The sequence below is a fragment of the Aspergillus tubingensis genome (genome assembly GCF_013340325.1).
Source record: "Aspergillus tubingensis WU-2223L DNA, scaffold_7, whole genome shotgun sequence".
NCBI lineage: Eukaryota > Fungi > Ascomycota > Eurotiomycetes > Eurotiales > Aspergillaceae > Aspergillus > Aspergillus tubingensis.
This window is the reverse complement of record NW_023336281.1, coordinates 3,260,861-3,281,933: the sequence shown is the minus strand read 5'-3', so window position 1 is coordinate 3,281,933 and position 21,073 is coordinate 3,260,861. Positions and strand designations below refer to the sequence as shown.

Sequence of the window (21,073 nt, the reverse complement as noted above, 5' to 3'; positions counted from 1 at the left end):
AAAGATCCACGCCAGTCATTATCGGTTGGTTTCATGAGTCGTAGTCGTAACGAGCGTCGCCAATCGTCAAGTATCGTCATATAGGTGTTCAACGAAGGGTATCGGGTTTGTGTCACACATGTCGTAAAAAAAAGGTAAAAGTGAGAAAAGCGCATTAATCCTCCATGTCCAGGTCGTCCACTTCCACGCGCGTCCCCAGTGCCTGTTTTCCTTCCTTGATCATTGCTTGTAGCTGCCGGTTCAACCGGGCAAGGCTGGCATCCTCCTCACGCTCCATGCGGCGCTTTTGCGCCATGTAGCGTTGCGTCTCCACAGACACAGGGCTCTCCCGCGGCTTAGCTGGTGTTGAGAATTGTGATTTCGTCGGCATAGACGGCGCATGCGAAATCAGCGTTCGCTTGCCCTGCGACCGCCGACGAGAGTGGGTATGTGCTGGGGTCCGACGATGGACTCGTCTGCGCTGAGAAGGACTGGCTTCGTCCATAAATTCCTCTCGCGCGGACACGATCACCCAACTGTGCTTGAGATCATCTTCTGGAAATTGTCCCGAAAAAGGGCTAGAAGAACCCTGTTGCCGCTGAGAAGTTGGGATGCTTTCCTTCTCGATCGATGGGGATGCCAACTGGGGCTGTGCATCCTCCGCCGTCATGGTATAGCCTTGCCCACCGCCTGCATAAAACCCTCGGAAAGCTCCGCTCCAACAAAAGTCCCAAACTTTGCCTACCACGCCTAGCACCGCTCGACTCCAGCGGACGGGAGCAGGCTGTGGGTAAGCAATAGGAGTATTGACGGCAGGAGCCGCGGTCGCGGTCGTGGTCGCGGTCGCGGTCATAGTCGTGGTCGAGATCGTCATTTTCTCATCGTGACCGGTGGGAGAGGCTGCGATCAAAGACGGGTCCCAGCGGCTGCGTTTACGGCGAATATCCGCGGTTTCGCTGAGAGATTCAACGCTGTCATCGAGAGCGAGAGATCGAGCAGGCTTGCGATAACGGTTGGGGCGATAGACTTGATCAACGGAGGTATCCTCCACACCAAGGAGGAGATCGTCGGGGGAGATCACAGAGGCGACATGACTAGAGGGGGTGTCGACATCCAGCCAAGGACGACGATCAACTTCTAGACGGGATCTCTTGCGGTTGGGGATAGAGATCGAGCGATACAAAGCCGATGAGGCTGAGGGGGTGGGCGGAACTTGGAATAGCTGTGATGGAGCGCCGGCCAGATCGAGTTGCGGAGGAATGGGGGACTCGAGGAAGAATGGACTGGCTGGCATCCTTCTTCAAGGTGTGGAGACGAGCAGTGGCTGGGAAGGACAGGAGATGCAGGAGGTTGCATACGATGGAGCAAAAGACCGTGGGCGATGGAGATAGTTGTAGAGGTGAGAAAGAAGATGAGGAGGAAAAAGAGAAGAAGAAGAAAAGAAGAGGAGAAAAAACACGGGATTGTCCCCAACAAGAAGAGCCACCGCCAGCCTCCCTCTTTCTTTCTTTTTTACTTTTCTTCATTCCCCATAATTCTTATTATTATTGTTTTTCTTCACCGCAACAATATATTACTATTGTTCCTAATTATTTAGTTCATATGAAGTCTAACTACAGCTGAGCTTTCCACTCGCGATGGGCCTCTCGCAATGCATCCTCACCATCCACCAGCACACACCAACCCTCGCCGCCCACACCACCATCTCCCACCACCGCTGCTGCGAAATGACCATCGAGAAAGTCCAACACACTCTTATCATACGTGCCTGGCTGTAGCCAGACAGCAGGGATCCCCACACTGTGAGCCTCCTTGAGGAGGGCAAGAGTCACTGGGGGAGGGGTCACAATAGACAGGGAAGTCTGGTCGGGGTTGGGCAAGTCGCGGGGTGATGGGACCGTCTTGTAGGTCTGCGACGGCAGCTCGATCTCCGGGGCGCGAGGGTTGAGGGGAGTAACGGGCAGAGAGTGTTGATGATACCAGGCAAAGACTGCTGGTCAGCCGGCGCAACGGCCTGCGAAGTGATGGCAAAAGGACCTACTCTTGTAGCCAAACTTGCTGCGATCGTTGCTGGCCCCCGCCACGGCAAACTGCGGCGACAGGAAGAAGCGGCGCGCGGCATCCATCGTAGCAGACATCTTGAGATCGTATTGGTGATAGAAGATATTTACAGATAGTCTGGAAAGAGTAGTAGGATAGGATGGTTCGTCAGGCGGACGGATAGTAGAGGAGGATGACGATGATGTGGGGGGGAAGGGAAAGATAAAGATGGGGAAGAGACGCGGAGAAGCCGAGCCTCGATGGCGCCAACTTCTCCTTCGACTTCCTCCTTCCTTCAACTTCTCCCTCATTAACCCTCCACCAATTTCTTTCGCATTTTTTCTTCTTTCTTATATTATTCTCTAGATTAAATCCAATTCTCTAGTCCTCTGCTTTCCGCTGCTTGCATGCCCCCCTACGTCCCCCGAAAGCGTCTCTCTTCCGAGGATCCGCCCGCCGCAAAACGTCGTCATGCGACGCCTCCCATCGCCGCTGTCATCGAAGACACCGACACCGAGTCGTCCCTGAGTGACGTCCCCGAAGAGACAGAAACGCCCCAGGTACCAGATGGATCGGATGAGGAAAGCAGCGACTCCGACGAGGTCGACTGGGAAGACGCCATCGAGTCCAATGCCAACGCCACCCCAGTTACGCCCTCCATCCTCAACCCCGACCAGCACCAGGACCTGGAGTTGACACTAGACAAGAACGAGATTCACCTGACTGATCTACTCGAAGGCAAAAAGGGCCCGTCAAAGATCGAACGCCAGATCCGCATCCAGACCCATTGTCTACATGTGCAATTTCTGCTCCACCACAACGCCATCCGCAATGTCTGGGCCAACGACTCCCAGCTCCACGAGATCCTGCGCCGCAAGCTACCCCAACCCATACACAAGGAGGTCAAGAAATGGCGCGTTGCATCCGGTCTCGAGGCTCCAGAGCCGCCTCCTGAGAAAAAGGCGAAGAAAGGAAAAGGGAAACAGCGTCGTCAATCAGAACGGGATTGGGCTGAAGGCTCGTCGCGACTTGAACCCGGCCAACCTGATATGAGCAGCGGTGACCCTATAATAATCCTTCTCAAGGTCCTCGCCGCCTACTGGAAGAGCAAGTTCAAGATCACCGCCCCTGGCCTACGGAAACACGGCTACCGCCCCATGGCTCAATTGGAGGCTCAAATCAAATCATTCCACAAGGACGATCTCGATCCCGAAAAGCACGGCGAGAGGATAGCCAGCATTGATGAGTTCCGTCACGCTGCAGAGAACATGCAGGGCTCTCGAGACGTGGGAGCCCAACTGTTTACGGCTTTGCTGCGTGCGCTCAATATCGAAGCCCGACTGGTCGCCAGTCTGCAGCCCCTTGGCTTCGGCTGGACGAAGAGCGAGACCTATACTACCAAGCCGAGCGCAGACACTGAACCAACGACGGAGAACGCAGAAACCGAAGACGCCATTGACATGGAATCCGATAGCAGTGAAGATGACACAAAGTCCGCCCGCAGCAAATACTTCAGCAAATACGACGAGGACTTACCCTTTCCCATCTACTGGACCGAAGTCGCCTCGCCCATCACCCACCAAATCATCCCCGTCGACCCGCTAATCCTCCGCAACCCTGTCGCCACGACCCCGGAGCTCCAAGCAGCCTTCGAACCTCGCGGCGGCAAAGCCGAAAAAGCGAAGCAAGTCATCTGCTACGTCGTGGCCTACTCATCCGACAAAACCGCCAAAGACGTGACAACACGCTATCTCCGCCGTCGCACCTGGCCCGGCAAAACCAAAGGCTACCGAATTCCCGTCGAGAAGATCCCCATACCAGGCCGCAAAGGCAAGTTCTACGAGATTGACTGGTTCCGCGTAATCCTCCGCGTCTACCAACGCCCTACACCCCTACGCACCGCCGTCGATGACCTCGAAGACACCAAGGACCTCCTCCCCAACCAACCCGAACGCAAACCCGGCAAAGAAGGCGACACACTCCAGAGCCTGCGCACATCCACCGAATTCGTCCTCGAACGCTTCCTCCGGCGCGAAGAAGCACTCAAACCCGGCGCACGCCACGTCCGCACCTTCAAAACAGGCAAAGGCGCCAAAGCCAAGGAAGAGAAAGTCTTCCGACGCAAAGACGTCCTGAAATGCCTATCCGCCGAAAGCTGGCACAAAGAAGGCCGGCGACCCAAGGAGGGCGAGATGCCCCTGAAACGCGTGCCCATCCGCGCCGTCACTCTCCTCCGCAAACGCGAAGTCGACGAATTCGAGCGCCAGAACGGCGAAAAGCCCAAACAGGGCCTCTACGCTATCCACCAAACGGAATACATCATCCCCGATCCAATTTGCGATGGCGTCATCCCCAAAAATGAATACGGAAACATCGACTGCTTCGTCCCTAGCATGGTGCCCCGCGGCGCAGTCCATATCCCCTGGTCTGGAACTGTGCGCGTCTGCAAGAAACTCGGCGTCGATTACGCAGAAGCAGTCACGGGGTTCGAGTTCGGATCGAAGATGGCTGTCCCTGTTATTCAGGGCGTGGTTGTGGCAGAGGAGAACGAGGACCTCGTCAAAGACGCTTGGTTAGCGGATGACGCGGAGAAACGTAAACGGGAGCAGCGCAAAGCCGAGGCGCGTATTCTACAAACCTGGCGGAAGTTTCTCTTCGGGTTACGGATCAAGCAGCGCGTGCAGGAGGAGTATGGTGGTAATGCAGACGAGGGGGTTGATCATGAGCGGGACGCTCATAATCCGTTTACGAATCGTCGTGGTCGGTTACCTGATCAGGATGCTTCTGCGTCTGCGTCTGCATCTGCTCCTGCTCCGGATGAACACGACGACGAAGTCCATGGTGGCGGGTTCTTACTTCCTGGTGAGGATGAAGAGGGTGAGGATGTAGATCGAGGTGGTGGATTCCTTCTTCCTGGCCAGGAGGGAGATGACCATGATGATGGGGGATTGATTGTTGATCATCACGAGCAACAGCACCAACATGTACCGACTGAGCCTGTCACACCGGAGGCTGTTGATGCGGAGATTGCTGATAGTGATGACGAAGAAGAAGGTGACGATGACGATGGCAAGGTGGAGAATCCGATCTCGTTGAGCTCTGACTCGGAAGACCTCTCGTCCCCGGTAGAGATACCGGATTCTGAGGGATCAGATGCAGAGTCCGAGTCGGAATATGAGCCGGTGGCACCGCCGCCGCCGCCGCCAACGACGCGGAGGAGTACGAGAAGGAGTGGTCGTCGATAGATAGTGGTTTGTTCTGATAAGTTTCAAATGTGTGTATGACTGTCTGTATGTAATCATGTCTGGCGTTGGTGGTATGTAATTGGCACAGGGACGGAGGTACTGGATGATAATGACAAGGATAGGGATGGCAAAAAGCAAGATAATGGTGTATTCGTACTTCACTAAAGTAATATTCAATTGCTGTATCGTGTACTGCTTTCTTCCAGGATCTATAGACATTAATCGTATGTAGTAGGTATGGGCATATAAGGGAGGTCAGTAGTATCGTCTCCCAAAGAACATCACACATAAGAATTAGATAAAGACAAAACGAAACATGAACCGACGTAACAATCATAATATTCTCCGTCTCGACACCAACGGAGTATCCTGCACATACTCCTCGTCTCCCCCATCCAGGTCGATTTCCTCGTCCGGACTCAGGTCGAAATCCCCAATGGGGCTGATGTGTACTGCGGGAGAGGCGACCGGACTGTGCGCCACACGCGGCCGCGACTTGAATACGCTGGCGTAGTCCGCTTCCTCGTCGAAGAGCTCGTCGCGTGGCGTAGAGGCCCGACTGGGGATGGTGTGTGATCTCTGGGGCGTCTCGAACTGGTTGATGGGATAAGAAGGCCGAGGTCGGTGGGACCGGAAACTTTCTCTTGGTCTGGGTTGGGTGGGTGGTACGATGAGGGACATCGACTTGCGGGTTCGTTCTACGAGTGTGAACCTGCTAGTTCGTTCAGGAGGGGGAGCAGGGTCCTTTTCGGGGACTTCGGTCGTTGAGAAGGAGGGAACGCTAGGCTGGGGTTCTGGGATGGAGGGTGTTGAAGTTCTTGTGGTGGTTGAGCGGGTAGTGTCTTCGGCCTGGGGAGATGATCTGTTGCTCCCGGCTGCTGAGCTGGAGGATATTGTTGCAGGGTTGCGTAATTTCGAGTCGCTATGAGTATGGCGATGACGGTGCGCTGCGGGTCGGCCGTTGATCCGGGCAATGGCCTCATTCATGGAGAAGAGCAACGCCCGGTCGTCTGCTTTGGGCGAGGCGCGTTCCACTGGCTGCCGGACGGCTTTGGAGATGCTGGCGACGGTGAGTGCTTGGTGCTCTCGGAAGATGAGCGGTTGAGATTTGGTTGAGCTTGTAGATTGTACCCGCTCATGTTTGCGCATAGAGGTACTGTACTGGCGCCAGCGCTGCAGCCGGGCACGTTGGCGGAAGACGCGAGACTCCAGATCGACTAGCAGATCCGGTGATGAATTCGCACGGAGACCATCCACGCTGGATTCCTTTGCTCTCGCCCATGCGATGTCGAACGGCAGTTCCAGAAAAGCGTCGCTGCTGCCCTGTGCACCTCCGTTGACAAGGGTATCTGCCCAGTCCTCACTCCCCAGCCAATTAGCCTTGAGGTCGCGAGCCAGCGCATCTATGTCGGCGCCAGTGTCGGGGAGTTGGGGAGGGTTCTCCTTAGCTCGTTCGTCAAGCTGCAGCTTCTTGAGTTCTAGCAATTGGGTAAACTTTTCATGGGTGTCCCGGGCTTTGTTGCGACGCTCGCCTATTTGGTTTAGGGAGACCCGATGGGCAAGGACGAGGGGAAGCATGAGCTGGTATTCCTCGCGCGTCAGCCCGGAAGCTAATGAAAGCTTCATGGCTACATTTTGTAGTGCCGGATCTGAGGAAGCGGCGAGGGTCTTCCGCAGCACCGCAGTGGAGAAGACGGCCAATAGTTCCTCGAATTTCTCTCCTTTGCAATCATCCAGCATTGACTTGCGAAGAATGGTTTCTCTGCCGAGCTCGCCCTGTTTCTTCAATTCGGAGAGCACACGGAATAAAGCAGCACGAAGATTGACGGACTGCAGGGGCTCGAGCGGAGGGAAGAAGGGCCGGAGTTTCTGCATGCCGTCAGTCGGGCATCAAAGCCACTGAGGGGATGGAACATACATCCCGGGCGGTGTCGGGGTCCCAAAGAGTAACCAGGTGGTAGAGAGCCCATTCTATAGACCTTATACGCTGACGCTGGTTCTGCGACGTATCTGCGAGGGAGCGGAGAGGGATGCGAGGCCAGTCATCATGGCGATCGAGCTGAAGGAGTTGAAGGTTGCGGACGAAAACGGAGAGGGGAGGCTGAGGGGACCAGTTCGGGGGTTTGGGGCGAGGGGTTCGTGACTGCATGGTACATCTGATGCCTGGTTAGAGGAGAGAGTAGTATAGCATTCTAATTATTGAAACATACCCGAACAGAGGGACCAGTCGAGGAACTGCACGGACGAGAGGGAGTAACAACAACGGAGAGCTGGAGATCAACAATGAAGAGCAGCAAGTAATGGATGGATCCGCTGGCTGGCTGAAACCAACCAATCCGCTCGACCGCTTTTTCTCTCCCCGCAGTTTCTCTTTCTCCTCCGGTTCCTTCTCCTCTTCGTCTTCTTTTCTTTTTCTTCTCCTCTGCTGTTCGTGCTCATCGTGTTTGAATTTCTTTCTCTACCTTGACTCCTCTCTTTCACTCTTCCCTCCAAATCTCTCCTTAACAAAATGGGCTCCGAAAACCCCTCCGATCCCCTCTGGACCACCCAGTCCGGTGAGCAGAATCTAACCCCTCCTCCACCATTCCCCTCCACCAGCTAACATTCAGCTCCTCAACCAGTCCTGGCAAGCCTCCCTCACCCCCCAGAGGAGAACTCTGCCTCTCCGATCCCCTTCTTCCACCTCCTCGAACGTCTTAAGACCACCAAGCGTGAAGGATGGCGCCGCTTCGGCATTAACTCCGGCGAATCCATCTCCGACCACATGTACCGCATGTCGGTGATGACCATGCTCGCGCCGCCTACCCTGGCATCCCGCCTCAACCTGCCCCACTGCATGAAGATGGCCCTGATCCATGACATGGCCGAATCCCTCGTCGGCGACATCACCCCCGTCGACCGGGTCGACAAGACCGAGAAGGCGCGTCGCGAAGCCGACGTCATGGACTACATTGCCAACAACCTCCTGGGCGGCGTTCCCGGTGGCATGTTGACCGGACAGGAGATCCTGAAGGTGTTCAACGAGTACGAGGCCAACGAGACTTTGGAGGCACAGTTCGTCCACGACGTCGACAAGATGGAGCTGCTGTTGCAGATGGTGGAGTACGAGCGCGCCAACAACATCGACCTCACGGAGTTCTGCCACGTTGCGAACAAGGTGCAGTTGCCGGAGACGAAGGAATGGGCGGCCACGGTGCTGCAGGAGCGCGAGAAGTTCTGGAAGAGCAAGGCGACGGCATAAGCATGAACATGATCAGATGTGACACATAGTACGATAAAGAGTACGGCGTTAAAGTGATGATTACGACCGTGGATGGTACGAGAATGGGGGTTTTCGGGTCTCGTTTGTTTATTTCTTTTCCATGATACGGATACTGTGCATATTACATTACACTCCGTGCGAGGCGTTGGGGGAGTGTTTACATTAGATAATAGCTCCAATAGACCTACTACACATACACACACAACACATACCCTCTATACAAGTACAACACAGCATACATACATAATATACACTCTCTCTAATCTAAATCCTCCTTCTCCATCTCCCCCGCCAACCTCCACGCCTCCCCCTCCATCTCCTCCGCCGACCTAGCCACCCTCTCCTCATTATCCACCCTCGGAAACCTCGTTCTCCTCCCCTCTTCACCATCCTTAGCAAAAACATCCCTCAAATCCCCCTCCTCCCCATCCAACATCTCATAAACCGCATCCATCCCACCCCTACTATCCAAATCCCCCCTCTTCCTGGGTATCACATGCGCATGAACATGCGGCACGCTCTGGCCCGCATCCGCACCATCCTGTATAGCGATATTCAGACTCGACGCTCCATATACACGCTCGATCATGCGCGCTACGCGCCGCACGGTCAGGAAGAGATCTGAGGTCTCGGTCGGAGTGAGGTCTGTCACGCGGGGAACGACCCGTCGGGGGGAAATGAGGACGTGGCCAGGGAGGATGGGTTTTAGGTTTACGAGGGCGTAGCTGTGTGGGGTTAGGTGGAAGACCTATTTTGTTATACTCTTTTCAGTATTTGAGGGTGGGTGTATATAATGGGGAAGGGGGGAAGGTGTACCTGGGTTGTGACGGTGAAGGGGCCGAAGTGGATGGGTCCGGCTTTGAGGATTTGGGTTATGGTGGTTGGGATGGACATTGTTGGTGTCGGTGTTGTTGTGGAGGTGGGGGCGGGGGTGGACATGTATGTATATATGTGGGAGGGTATTTGAGGGTATATATGTATGTGTATAAGGTGAGGCGTGTGTGGCGGTATGTGCAATTGATTGTAAAAGAGAGTTGGTTGTGTTGAAGGTGACGATGGGGTGGACTACTTGCGGTGGAGAACATCGCTATCGACATCATCGGAGTTAGGCGGAGTTACCATACCATACCATCTTTGGTTACAACCACCATCTACATCTACATCTATACTACAAATATAGCAGTCCAATCCACTCATAAGGGTATCATTACTCGCTCGTATATTACATCAGAGCCTTCCCCACAAACATGCTCACATATTACAACCGTGGTATCGACACATGCCATCATGTATCATGTCAAAAAAGAAATCAGTAGAAAGGAATCTGCTCGTCGCTACGCCTCCTGCGCTGCTTCCTGCGCTGGCGCTTCCTGTTCGCTAATTTGCTCGCTCGGTTGCTTCGTTTCGGCCTCTACCTCGGGCTTCGCCTCTGTCTCTGCAGGGGCGTCGCTTTCAGGCTTGGCCGGCTCTTCCGCCTCAGCTTCAGCTTCAACCTCAGCCTTGGGCTCCGCCTCGGGCTCCGCTGTCTCTGGCTTCTCCTCTGATTTTTCTTCCGGCTTCTCTGTTGTCTCCTGGGTAGCCTCGTCATCGTCAGCGTGTACCTCCGAAACAGTGACCTTAGCTCCGTTGTCGTCAACGGATGGCTCCGGCTCCGGCTCCGGCTCCGGCTCCGACTTTTGCTGCTCCTCGGCCGTTGGTGTCGGCTCGACCTCCTTCGGTGCAGGGACAGGGGTGGGAACAGGGGCAGGGGCAGGGGCAGGAGCAGGAGCAGGAGCGGAAGCAGCCGCTGCGGCATTCGCAGCTGCAACCGCCGCCGTTGCCGCCGCTACAGCCTGCTGCCTCGGTTGCTCGTCGTCCTCTGCGCCCTCGTTGATGGTCGTCACGCTCGAGCTGATCGACGGGCTATTCTTGTGACGCCTCGTGGTTGCCCCCGTGCTGATCGACGCTGGCTCCATACTCTCCAGCGACAACGGCTCGTTCTCCTTGCGCAAGATTGTCATCCGACGATTGTCCGTGTGCTCCGGCGCGGCCGGCTGCTGAACATCCACGCCCTCCGCCTCGGCAGGAACCGTGTAATTATCCTCCGGAATGAGACTGTACATGTCGCAGACCGTCTTGAAGAAGATATATAGCCCATCGTGTCCCTCCACCTGCCAGAACACCTCCCGGTGCTGGAACCAGGCGTGCGCAAAGATGCGATACAGCCTTCGGAAGATGTTGGTCAAATGTCTCATGCTGGCCTGTGCGCCGCCGCCCGTCTCCGAGCCGAGAGTCAGTCGGCTGGGAAAGTATTTAGGCGACGTAAGGATATTCGTGGCCCAATCGAGGGTATGGCAGCAATAGTCGATGGCGCAGCAGGATTTGGGCGGATCGTGCACGGCACAGAGGTACTGCCACTCGGATGCACGCATCTCGGGGCAAGTCTGGGAGGAGCAGGGAGGAGAGTCAGCGAAGAAGGCGATGATGAGATTATTGACTTTCATAGTCAGGAAGCGACACAGCTCGTAGAGCCATAGCGACCGGTCGACGCCGTCCGGAGGTTCTGCGAGCTGCATGGCGACATCCCGACTGATGGGAACTACTGTATCAGAGCCTTCGGGCCGTGTGTAATGATTGTAGAGAGCCTTGAGGTGTTCTTGGAGTTGGAAGGGGGAATCGAGCTATCGCAGAAAGGGGTGGCTGGGTCAGCGGAGCTACTCGGAGACAGCTGTGCTTTGTTTACGGAAACTGTACCTGGGAGAGAGGGATCAGAGGCGGTCCAACAGCCATATCTCCAGCTCTAGTACCCGGGCGAATCCTCCTGGTTGAGCCATCCTCCGATGTTTGCGAAGCGCCCAGCAATTGCTCCGTTTCGTGGTCAAAGGACTCGCCGACCGAGGGTGACTTGGGCCCGATCTGGACCTCCGTGAACGGGGGCGGACTAGGCAGACGTGGAGAGGTGGCCTGCGAGACTCCCGCAGTAGCCATAGCGAGAGGATTCGCAGAGTCTCAAATGAGTGAAATCAGAAAGAAAGAAGGGAATGAAGAGGAGGAATGTAAAGGAGAGACGAAAGGGAATTGGAGAAGAACAACAACAAGCTGAAATGAGGAGATAAGATGGAGCTGGCCGGACGGGGACTGGCCGCGATTGTCTGGTTTGCATTGCTGCCAAATGACTGCCGGTGCCCTAAGCCCTAGCGGTTCCTGTTGGGGTAACGTCATTCCCCGACATTCTCCATGTCTTAGCATTCCTCTGCATTCTAACTATATTCTAGTTTATACTACGGTCATTTTTCTCCCCAGCTTGCACAAACACAGCGTTCAATATGGACGACGACGATGCCCCACCCCAGCTGGTTGACATCTCGACCGCCCCCGATGTGGCCCCGCCATCGACGTCACTAGACACGCCGCCTCAGAACCGCGTGCCCATCACGCTTGTGACTGGTATGATGTGATGCCACACATGCAGATCTATCTCCCTTGTAGACCAGCAGCAGAAAAGAAAAGAAAAAAAAAAAATCTCCCGTAGATCCACACTAACTAACATGTCCCCTCGTGTCAGGCTATCTGGGAGCCGGCAAGACCACCCTCCTCAACTATATCCTCACCGAGAAGCATGGCAAGAAGATTGCCGTGATCATGAACGGTGAGTGACCACCACTATAGCTACAAGACTATTAAATTGCTAAGATAATGTAGAGTTCGGTGACTGTAAGACAAACCATATACCATGCAACTATATAAACAGCCACGATTAACACCCACCCAGCAACCGACATCGAGAAACCCCTAACCGTCAACCAAGACGGTCAAGAAGTGACCGAATGGATGGAAGTCGGCAATGGCTGCATCTGCTGCTCCGTCAAGTACACCCCCATCCCCCAACCTACCTCCCATCATCCACCCATCTAACCTTGAAACCCCAGAGACAACGGCGTCATGGCCATCGAATCCCTAATGGAACGCCGCGGTGCCTTCGACTACATCCTGCTTGAAACGACCGGACTCGCCGACCCAGGCAACATCGCCCCAGTCTTCTGGGTCGACGACAACCTAGGAAGCAGCATCTACCTCGACGGAATCGTCACACTGGTCGACGCCAAAAACATCCTGCACCTGCTCGACGAGCCCACGCCCGAAGAAACCGTCTCCAGCCACGGAACCGCCGAATCCGAACCCAACTCCAACCACAAGCACACGCACACCGGCCCCGTCCTCTCCATGGCACACATGCAAATCTCGCACGCCGACGTAATCATCATCAACAAAGCCGACCTCGTAACCGCGGACGAACTCGCCACAGTCCAAGACCGCGTAACGGCTATCAACAGCGCAGCCAAGATCCATATCACGGATCATAGCAAAACGCCGAAGATAGAGGGCGTAGTGCTGGATTTGCATGCGTATGATCATTTGGATTCGTTGGATTTCGCTCAGAAGGGACATAGTCATATGGATCCGGTATAGACCCCTTTTCCTTCATTTCCTTGGTTCGATCGTTTACTGATGGATGGATTACTCGCAGTCCATCTCAACCATCGCCCTCACTACACTCCCCATCACCCCAGGTCAGGTATCCCGCGTGGACACCTGGCTTCAATCCGTCCTGTGGGACTCTGTGATGCCGCTTGCGGAGGAAGTATCTGGGCCGACGGGATTCGATATCCATCGGTTGAAGGGGATTCTGGTGCTGAGTGATGGGTCGACGAAGATTATTCAGGCGGTGCGGGATGTTTTTGAGATTAGGGATTCGGAGCCGGCGGATGGGAAGAACCAGTGTAAGATTGTTTTGATTGGTCGGGGGTTGGGTGGTGATGATGGGGGGAGGGCGTGGCAGAGGAGTTTGGAGGAGTGGTTGGGTCGGTAGAGTACTACTAAGTAGTCGGCTGATTTGGTGATGAGGGTATTTGTAACGATGACGATGATGAATATATGTATGTATGAAGAGAAGAGTAGAGTATTACAGCTGCATACTACTACTAGATATTATGTATTATTTATATGGGAAGAGAAGCCAATCAAATAGTTCGTCCTTCCAGATTAATACAGTTGCTGCTTAGAATAGTATTAACAAACCAGTGTACAAGATTGAAACGGCGCAAAGTTCAAAAAGTCACAATATCCATCCGGTCGTAAGTCGTTAGTGGGCAGGCACGTAGGTAGGCAGATAGCAATAAACGAAACGAAAACAAAACGCCATGTCCAGAAAAATCCCCACTGCTCTGATGGCAGCTGGGTTCCCGAGACTGTAATCGCAACTGCAGTAGTGAAATCCTGCGTGAAGGCTTTTGAGGGGATGATCAGCGTGTAGTAGATCAAGCCAAAGATAGAACAAAGATGAAAGAAAAAAGCAAACCCCGAAATCATCCAACTCCATATTCGCCGTAATGCCCGCTGAATACTCCGTAGAGCAACGCTTCAAAAGAACTAACTGTACAGTGAAAATAGCAGGAGCGGCACTGCTCAGTCCCCATGGCTCAAAAGTCATGGATGACTACTATGAACAAGTGGCACTACCTGTAATGGCTCAACACTCCCTTCCTGTCATGTGGACGCCTAAGGCGTCTTCCGTAAATGCCGGATTGATGGGTAAATGAGATTCGCTCAGATAGGTCGTGGGTTCTTGGAGGCCATGGTGAGGGTACCCCAAGGTAGAACTCATACTCAGATGCGAGAATCGGTCTGCGTCTGAGTCTATCATTTTCTGGTCGGGGACATTGGCTGCAGGATTAATCGGTAGTATCGAGTGAAGAAGTGAAGAAACGGAACGCGACGGCGCTTCCATTGGCCAATGTTGGTCGTCAATCAGCGCCTGTCCCAGGTCCGTCAGGTGAGCTGGGCATAAATCCGTTGATTGTGTATCTGCTGATGACATTGGAGATTCTTGAGACCGTCCCATTTCCGATAGGTTGTTGGATGAATAGCGATTCAATGATGGCGATAGATGCCCCTCTACACCGGCAAATTCTTTCGGCAAATGATCCGCTTCACAGGGGATTTGATCAACTGCGCCGTCCATTGTTCGTCGCGGATAAGGAGGATGAGCGTTGGCGACCAAATCAGGCTCGTCCTCCATATAGCTTGGAACGGTGTTGTGTACTGCATGAGAGCCTCTCAGAGTTGTCTGCGGCAAGACTCCATTAGCCATTGGTGAATAGGTGACTGCGTTTACTCTGCGCTGGGCTGCAGATAGGGGCTCCCTTTCGAGGAGTTCGTGCTCCGCTGTCCTAGCCACCCCGGCTTGCTGCTCCCTGGACATGATGTAATGTTCTCTATCTGGAGAAGAAGCAAAGTCACTGCCGTCATGCTGTAATGAGTATGTATCATCCAGCGATAATTGAGTGTCGAAAGACGCCCCATTGACTACAGGCTGCGTGTGGTGATACAGAAAAGCCGCTCGAGGATCGTACAGCGGCAAAGCGCCGTTCTGTAAGGCGACGCCGAGGCCTGTCTGTGCAGGACGTATCGGAGGAAACGACTGCTCGGTCATCCACATATTGCGGGGGAAAAAGCCTAGAAGTTCCTTGGCCGACAGCCGGTGCCGGGGGGTGGCACTCAAACAGATAGAGACCAACCTACGGTAGTAGTCCGGTACCCGTGCGTCCGGTGGGATCATTAGAGGACGAGGCTGTCGTTCTGGCTCATCTTCCTCCATTGCCAGAGCCCACAATGTCATGCCCAGCTGAAACAGATCCGTCTTCACTCCAATATACATCGATATTCGCTGGTTACTCTCGATTTTCGCCGCAATCTCAGGAGGTTCCCATCCTACCGGACAGCCCCGGCGATTGATATCGATGATCTTGGCATTGTCGTCGGCATCAACAACAATATTGGAAAGCGTGAAGTCTCCTTGTACGTAGCCAGCCTCGTGGATCTCACAAAGACCGTGGACGATCTGCTTGGCCCAGCGTTCCCGCCGCTCCCAGGAAATCAAGCCACGGTTCTCGTAGAGAATGTCGACCAAAGCTCCCTTCTCTGCATAGCTAATGAGAAGACCCTTGACCACCTGCTGCAGGTCGTCGACCACGATTCCTTCTACCCGGACAACATAAGGGGTGCCCTGTAAGGCGTGAAGCGCGTTGATCTCGTACAGAAACTCATCTACTGTGTCGGGTCCAGGAATCTCTTTCTTGATGTATGCCTTGCCATCTAACTGGACGTTGTAGACGAAGCCGGATAGATGCGCGTCGAAATGGAGCTGGTTCTCGGGGACCAATCGTGCTTGTGGCAAATGTCCGATACAAGAAACAGGCGGATAGGGAATGATTTCGTTGACATCTTCCGTAACGTGCACATGCAGGCGGCCGTCGCGAGTTTCCAGCTTCAGGTTGGTGACTGTGTCGTAAAACTGAATCTCCGACAGCGACTCGCGAATCGACTCGTAAATTCGGGCACACTTGTCTCGCTGATACCGCAATTCCCTCAGGTCTTGTTCCAGGGAATCCGGGGGCGCACCGCGGTAGTCGCAGGATATGGTGACTCTCCGCCACCGAGTCGAGGTCTCAGCATATGTGACGAAAAACTTTTCCCGCTCCGAGCGATCCCGAAAATGCATGCTCAGGTTCAAAATCCATCGCTTTTCCAGTTCCATCTCGAGCGTATCGTCCGGTAGCTCCTCGGGAGCTTCCGCCACGTCAGGACAGGGGTTCCATTCCGAGAGAAAGTCGCTGTCCTCATTCGCCTCAGGCAGTCGCTCGACCGTGGTCTCGCTCGGGTCTTCGCGCCACTGAACCTCGGGAGCGGACAGTCTGGGGTCCACGGTGGGCGGTGGGGATCTGGACCGGTGGGAGCTCACGGCGCGACGACGGTCGGCAGACACTGCACGACGGGGCTCGGGTTCTAGGGGTGATAGATTGTCTCGCCGCTCGGAATTCTGTCGTTTAAAGGTAGTGGCTCGCGGCAGACCAACTCCTACCTTTCTGGACAGGCGGCGCTTGAGATTATCGTGGGCTTTGTTGTTGCTGTGGTGCGGCTTGTTGTTGGTGTTCTTGCCGTTGGGGGATGAGTTGTGGTGGTTGTTACTGTTCTGATTACCATTATGCTCGTTGTGGGCGGCTGGAGAATTGGGTTTATTTGCGGTGGGGGCAGCGTCGCCAGCGGGGGAATGTGAGGAGAAATCTCGATCATCGCGGCCCAGCCACCTGCGAAGGCCCAGGCGATGCCACATGCTCTGCTTGGGACGGGGAAGGTCAACCTTCTCCGGGTCCAACAACAGACCGAGCGACCTCGTCGGGCTACAGGAACTGTCGGCAATGGAGATGGCCATACGGATCGACACGGTCGCTAAATTGTCGTACGGAGAACGACTGGAACACCCGAGGGGGATGGAATGGCGATGTCCATAAGAATTGCGACAAAATCCTTGCGGTCAGCAGTGACTGTAACCCTGTGCGAGGTCTCTCACAGGTCTGACGAAGAGGGAAAGGAAATAACAGAAGTAATTATGGGTATTAGATTTTAAGCCCTGTTGAATGAGACGAGCGAAAGGGAAGAAGAAAAAGAAAGCAGGGAATCAAAAGCAAAGAAAACAAAAAATGAGAAATTGTGCTGAAATAGACCAATAAGCAATAAAAAATCAAGTTAACGAAAGAGAAAAATAAAAGGGAAAAAACTTTAAAATCGGATTCAATGATATAAATAAATAGAAATGAATCTCCCTGAAGAAGTCGGTGAGAACCCGAGTTTGTGTTGTCCAGGCACTGCTTTGCCCAGTCAAACCGAGTCCCACTGGGCGCACAGTGACGATATGATGTTCGGGGATGTAATTTGATCTTGTTCTTATGACCTGGGGTAGTGGAGGTAATGGTGGTGGTGGAGGTGTTGTTGTTGCTGTTGTTGTCAGGTTGCTACTAATGGGGATCAAAGGCAGAGGGAGTGACAATGCAGTGGGATAGAGAGGGCATAGAGAGACGCGCAGGACAAATAAGGATGACGAGGAAGCGGAATACGACGAATGGGGGCGAGGATGAGTCGATAGTAGACCGACTAACTTGGTCGTAGGTGTCACCCGGCTGCAAGGCTGGTTGGGCTGAAGGAATAGGAAAGGAAAGGCCGAGGATTGGATTAGTATCGCAGCCAGTCGATCAGTTGATCCATAAATGGGGGGGGTGGTAGAGAGGGAGAGGAGAGGAGAGGAGAGGAGACTAGTAGTTGTGAGAGGAGATGGTGAAAGAGGAGGCGAGGAAAGTGTTGGTGAATTCACCGCCCACGAGATGCAGTGATGGAGAAAGAAAGAGTGAGAGGGAGAGAAGATGTGAGAGGATGAAGATGGAATGAATAATAGCAAGCAAGTAATAGTTAGTTGTCACAAGAGAGAGTGTGTGTGCGTGAGAGAGAAAGAGGGAAAGAGATTGGCAGGACTGGGCCAGAATGGAACAGGCCCAATGGAAGACCGATGGAAGAAACGGCGAACGCACAATCGGATCCTTGCGTAGGAAAATAACCCTCAAACCAATGGAAATCTCAAACGGACTAAAGCACGAAGGATGATGCGAAAAACTACTAGATACTACTAAGTATGGAGGAGTCTAGTCAGTCACTCTGGGCCATGGCGAGACAGCGAATCTGGAACCGCAATCACAGCCGCCGTCTTTGAGCCAGTGGAGATGCACGGCGGCCTGACAGTGAGTGCCTGATGAATGGATGGGAATAGTAGTAGCAGTAGTAATTAAAGATGAGACGAGCATTGTTCCTAGTTAGTTAGTTACCAGTTGGTTAGTCAGTCAGTAGTATATTCCCGTTGGGAGATACAAAGTAATCAACTAGTTAGTAGATATTGGGGGAGTATGACTCCGATCGGGAATCAACCCTACTAAGAAACTCAAAAAGTAAGGAAATTCTTAGGAAATAACCGGAAACCGACTTGTAAACTCTCTAATAATCGCTATCTATCTGATTCCTCGGATAACGCCTTGATTTCTTCAAAGTCCACCGCAAGCAGGCTGGAGCACTACTCGATTCATCTCACGGCATCCACTACTGCAGACGCACAGCCCAACTTTCTTCTCGAAGCCTCCCCGTTCGTTCCTGTCTTCTTCCTCTCCCGGTCCAACTGTTACTCCTACTGCTACTCTGGTATCCGACTTACTGAGCTGGTCGGGTTTTCGTCTCCGATCGTCTCCTAACTAACTCTCCTTCACTATCACCGAGGACGGCCCCCCTCTCTCTCCCCCCCCAGAATCCACCCATCACCTCATCATCACTAGACTCTTCCAGATGTAAATTTTCTGGTTTACCCGAGCGTATCGCTGGATCCGCAAACACAACAACACCACCAGGCAAGGCCACGCTGTACAAACATCTGTCTGCCAGGTCCCCCCCTCTCTCTCCCGATCAAGTGCATAACCAGGTTGCTGCCATGGAGGAGGGGGGAACTGAAAAGACAAGGGAAGAGGGAGGGAGGGGCGCGAGATGAAGTAGTACACCTGGATCCAATAATCCAACAAAGATAAGTCAAATGGTCCCTGGAAGACCCCATCCTTCGTTAATAGTTCATACTTCATCACGGCACCAAGACCCTCGTCGGGTCCTCATAGATACTACTACCTATAGTTAGTTAGTAGGTACTAGCTATCCCCCCGCGGTTAAACTTTACTTTTTCAAAGTGATGCTCCCATTCAGATCGAAGGAACAACAACACCTCAGGATGATGCGCCCAATCATTATCCTCCACCTTGTAGCGTAGTAAAACATCCCCGTTTTTATTTTCTGTGCCAGTAAACAGCATAGCTGCTATTCCTAGTACAGGTAGTAGCTATTTAGTACTAGTTGCTAAATAGACAAACCGTTGTTGTCGTGTTTGAGCCTGCTTTGAGAGAAGATGATGGCATGGGGACTGTATATGCAGGCCCGCTGCACTGCCTACTGACATGGTATGCATGTTCTTGTACAACTTTGTCAAAGTCCAGTGTATACGACTAATAGGGAATAGTCAGTCAGTCAGAATAGACCAAACATACCATCTGATAATATCATCGATGACCTCAGTAAACCTTAAGATGATGACTTTCAAGAACTAAATCTTGAGGACTTTTAGTCCTTCCTTACCACAGTAAGTGGGACATACATCATCGCCATCATCACTCCTACCACTCATGTTAATCTGGTAGAGAAAAAAGTCAGATTAATAACCAGGCAACCAACCCATGCGGAGATTCCCGGATGGTATATAGCCAGGCAGTCCGAATGACACACTCCCATCTTCATCCAGCCTGTCAGATTGGTTGTCGTGGTCTTTCTACCAACTAGCTCCCCCTGCTTGCATCCAATCCGGGGCAAAGCCTGGGGGACCCAGTAGTAGAGAGGGGGGCCTTGACGAGTCCCGGACCGAAGTAGCAGTAGTGGTGAGTACTACTACTAGTAGTGACATGTTGGTCGGGTAGGAAGCTTACTCCTATAGGACGGATAAGGTTTCATGATCATTGGTGCGATATCTACAATCCTAGTCGTTAGTGGACGGTCTATGCATCTGTGATAGTATAGTATGCGGTTAGTATTATCATCACGGATCAATATCTAGTTATGGTTGTAGTGTAGTTGTAGGTGATGGTGTTGGATATAGTAGGTTACACTAATAGATTCTAGGCCATGTCGGCCAAGGTTCTTCTCCAGTGAGGGTTAAGTGATTAGAATTGCCAGAATACTATCAAGTCATTAAGAAGCAAGCGTCGAGAATGCTAGAACTAGGCTCTCAAGTCTCCATAGTTCGTTCCCCATGTCGTCCCGCGCAGCAGGTGTGACAACAGATCAGTCCACGGTGACGATTGCCCTGTTCGGCAAACAACGACTTACAGAAAAGAAAACAAGAATGGAGAATGGAAGTAACACGAAAGAAATAGAGGAGCCGCTCAGTGTCATAGACTAAGCTGAGAAAGATTGGCAGATATGAAAAGAAAGCACAACACCACCCAGGTAATAGCAACCATGTCGACTAATTAGAGCTTGTCTCTTCACAACCATCCACCAAGCACAAACTCATGATGCACACCAGATAGCCAACTAAAAGTCAGGCCATCATCAAGCGTACTTGTCGACAGGATACATGCATCACACTTAAGGCCACTTTCCAGGTCCCATGCAGGCACCCAGAACGCATGTATCAGTGTGGCAGCACTGAGAGCTATAACGGCAAACACGGCGATGACATCTCTTGTCCTTAATTTCGACCGTCTCACTGTCGTCTTCGTTGACCAATTCAGAATTGGACTCGTCTGTGTTCAGAGGAAATGAGAAGGGGTTAGTTTCTTGCGTGTGTCTACAGGGGATGTCATGTTAACAAAGACAGAGAAGCACGAACCTTCATCACGAGTAGCAAGTTTGAAATCATTCACGTCAAAGTCTTCAACATCGAACCAGGCTTTATACAGAGAAAGTGTCGGTAAGCAATCTTGTCTTTCTGTGCGAATGGCATAAGAAGAAAGGACAACTACATACTTCCATGAGTGCTGGTGACATCAGGAGCGACCTCAGGGACGGCCGCGGATGCCACGAAGGCAACAAGGAGGGTCAGAACGCAGAGGATATTGAACTGCATCGTGAATGACGATGAGGGTAGCGTTTGTTT

The 21,073-nt window shown here is 53.0% G+C and overlaps 10 protein-coding genes across 10 annotated transcripts; 3 read left to right on the top strand and 7 right to left on the bottom strand.

The window, feature by feature from the left end:
• Nucleotides 1–154: 154 nt before the first annotated feature.
• AtWU_06043 (uncharacterized protein) lies at nucleotides 155–1,273 on the bottom strand (the record flags this gene model as incomplete). The annotated part of the gene is made up of 1 exon (XM_035501153.1): nucleotides 155–1,273. The coding sequence occupies one exon, from the start codon at nucleotides 1,271–1,273 to the stop codon at nucleotides 155–157; it is 1,119 nt and encodes a 372-aa protein (XP_035357046.1).
• Nucleotides 1,274–1,592: 319 nt separating this feature from the next.
• AtWU_06042 (CoA-binding protein) lies at nucleotides 1,593–2,117 on the bottom strand (the record flags this gene model as incomplete). The annotated part of the gene is made up of 2 exons (XM_035501152.1): nucleotides 1,593–1,969; nucleotides 2,021–2,117. The coding sequence occupies 2 exons, from the start codon at nucleotides 2,115–2,117 to the stop codon at nucleotides 1,593–1,595; spliced, it is 474 nt and encodes a 157-aa protein (XP_035357045.1).
• A 309-nt stretch (nucleotides 2,118–2,426) lies between these two features.
• On the top strand, nucleotides 2,427–5,264 carry AtWU_06041 (Rad4 family protein; the record flags this gene model as incomplete). Its single annotated transcript, XM_035501151.1, has 1 exon — nucleotides 2,427–5,264. One exon carries the CDS (start codon nucleotides 2,427–2,429, stop codon nucleotides 5,262–5,264), a length of 2,838 nt encoding a protein of 945 aa, XP_035357044.1.
• Nucleotides 5,265–5,597: 333 nt separating this feature from the next.
• AtWU_06040 (uncharacterized protein) lies at nucleotides 5,598–7,413 on the bottom strand (the record flags this gene model as incomplete). The annotated part of the gene is made up of 2 exons (XM_035501150.1): nucleotides 5,598–7,133; nucleotides 7,183–7,413. The coding sequence occupies 2 exons, from the start codon at nucleotides 7,411–7,413 to the stop codon at nucleotides 5,598–5,600; spliced, it is 1,767 nt and encodes a 588-aa protein (XP_035357043.1).
• A 360-nt stretch (nucleotides 7,414–7,773) lies between these two features.
• Nucleotides 7,774–8,505, top strand: AtWU_06039 (HD domain-containing protein; the record flags this gene model as incomplete). The annotated part of the gene is made up of 2 exons (XM_035501149.1): nucleotides 7,774–7,819; nucleotides 7,886–8,505. The coding sequence occupies 2 exons, from the start codon at nucleotides 7,774–7,776 to the stop codon at nucleotides 8,503–8,505; spliced, it is 666 nt and encodes a 221-aa protein (XP_035357042.1).
• A 280-nt stretch (nucleotides 8,506–8,785) lies between these two features.
• On the bottom strand, nucleotides 8,786–9,420 carry AtWU_06038 (HIT family protein; the record flags this gene model as incomplete). The annotated part of the gene is made up of 2 exons (XM_035501148.1): nucleotides 8,786–9,274; nucleotides 9,343–9,420. The coding sequence occupies 2 exons, from the start codon at nucleotides 9,418–9,420 to the stop codon at nucleotides 8,786–8,788; spliced, it is 567 nt and encodes a 188-aa protein (XP_035357041.1).
• Nucleotides 9,421–9,860: 440 nt separating this feature from the next.
• On the bottom strand, nucleotides 9,861–11,493 carry AtWU_06037 (Mob1 family protein; the record flags this gene model as incomplete). The annotated part of the gene is made up of 2 exons (XM_035501147.1): nucleotides 9,861–11,186; nucleotides 11,260–11,493. 2 exons carry the CDS (start codon nucleotides 11,491–11,493, stop codon nucleotides 9,861–9,863), a joined length of 1,560 nt encoding a protein of 519 aa, XP_035357040.1.
• Nucleotides 11,494–11,831: 338 nt separating this feature from the next.
• On the top strand, nucleotides 11,832–13,375 carry AtWU_06036 (CobW domain protein; the record flags this gene model as incomplete). The annotated part of the gene is made up of 6 exons (XM_035501146.1): nucleotides 11,832–11,952; nucleotides 12,071–12,154; nucleotides 12,208–12,219; nucleotides 12,278–12,374; nucleotides 12,435–12,969; nucleotides 13,034–13,375. The coding sequence occupies 6 exons, from the start codon at nucleotides 11,832–11,834 to the stop codon at nucleotides 13,373–13,375; spliced, it is 1,191 nt and encodes a 396-aa protein (XP_035357039.1).
• Nucleotides 13,376–14,035: 660 nt separating this feature from the next.
• Nucleotides 14,036–16,777, bottom strand: AtWU_06035 (protein kinase family protein; the record flags this gene model as incomplete). Its single annotated transcript, XM_035501145.1, has 1 exon — nucleotides 14,036–16,777. One exon carries the CDS (start codon nucleotides 16,775–16,777, stop codon nucleotides 14,036–14,038), a length of 2,742 nt encoding a protein of 913 aa, XP_035357038.1.
• A 3,785-nt stretch (nucleotides 16,778–20,562) lies between these two features.
• Nucleotides 20,563–21,043, bottom strand: AtWU_06034 (short chain dehydrogenase family protein; the record flags this gene model as incomplete). The annotated part of the gene is made up of 3 exons (XM_035501144.1): nucleotides 20,563–20,720; nucleotides 20,807–20,866; nucleotides 20,944–21,043. The coding sequence occupies 3 exons, from the start codon at nucleotides 21,041–21,043 to the stop codon at nucleotides 20,563–20,565; spliced, it is 318 nt and encodes a 105-aa protein (XP_035357037.1).
• Nucleotides 21,044–21,073: the final 30 nt, after the last annotated feature.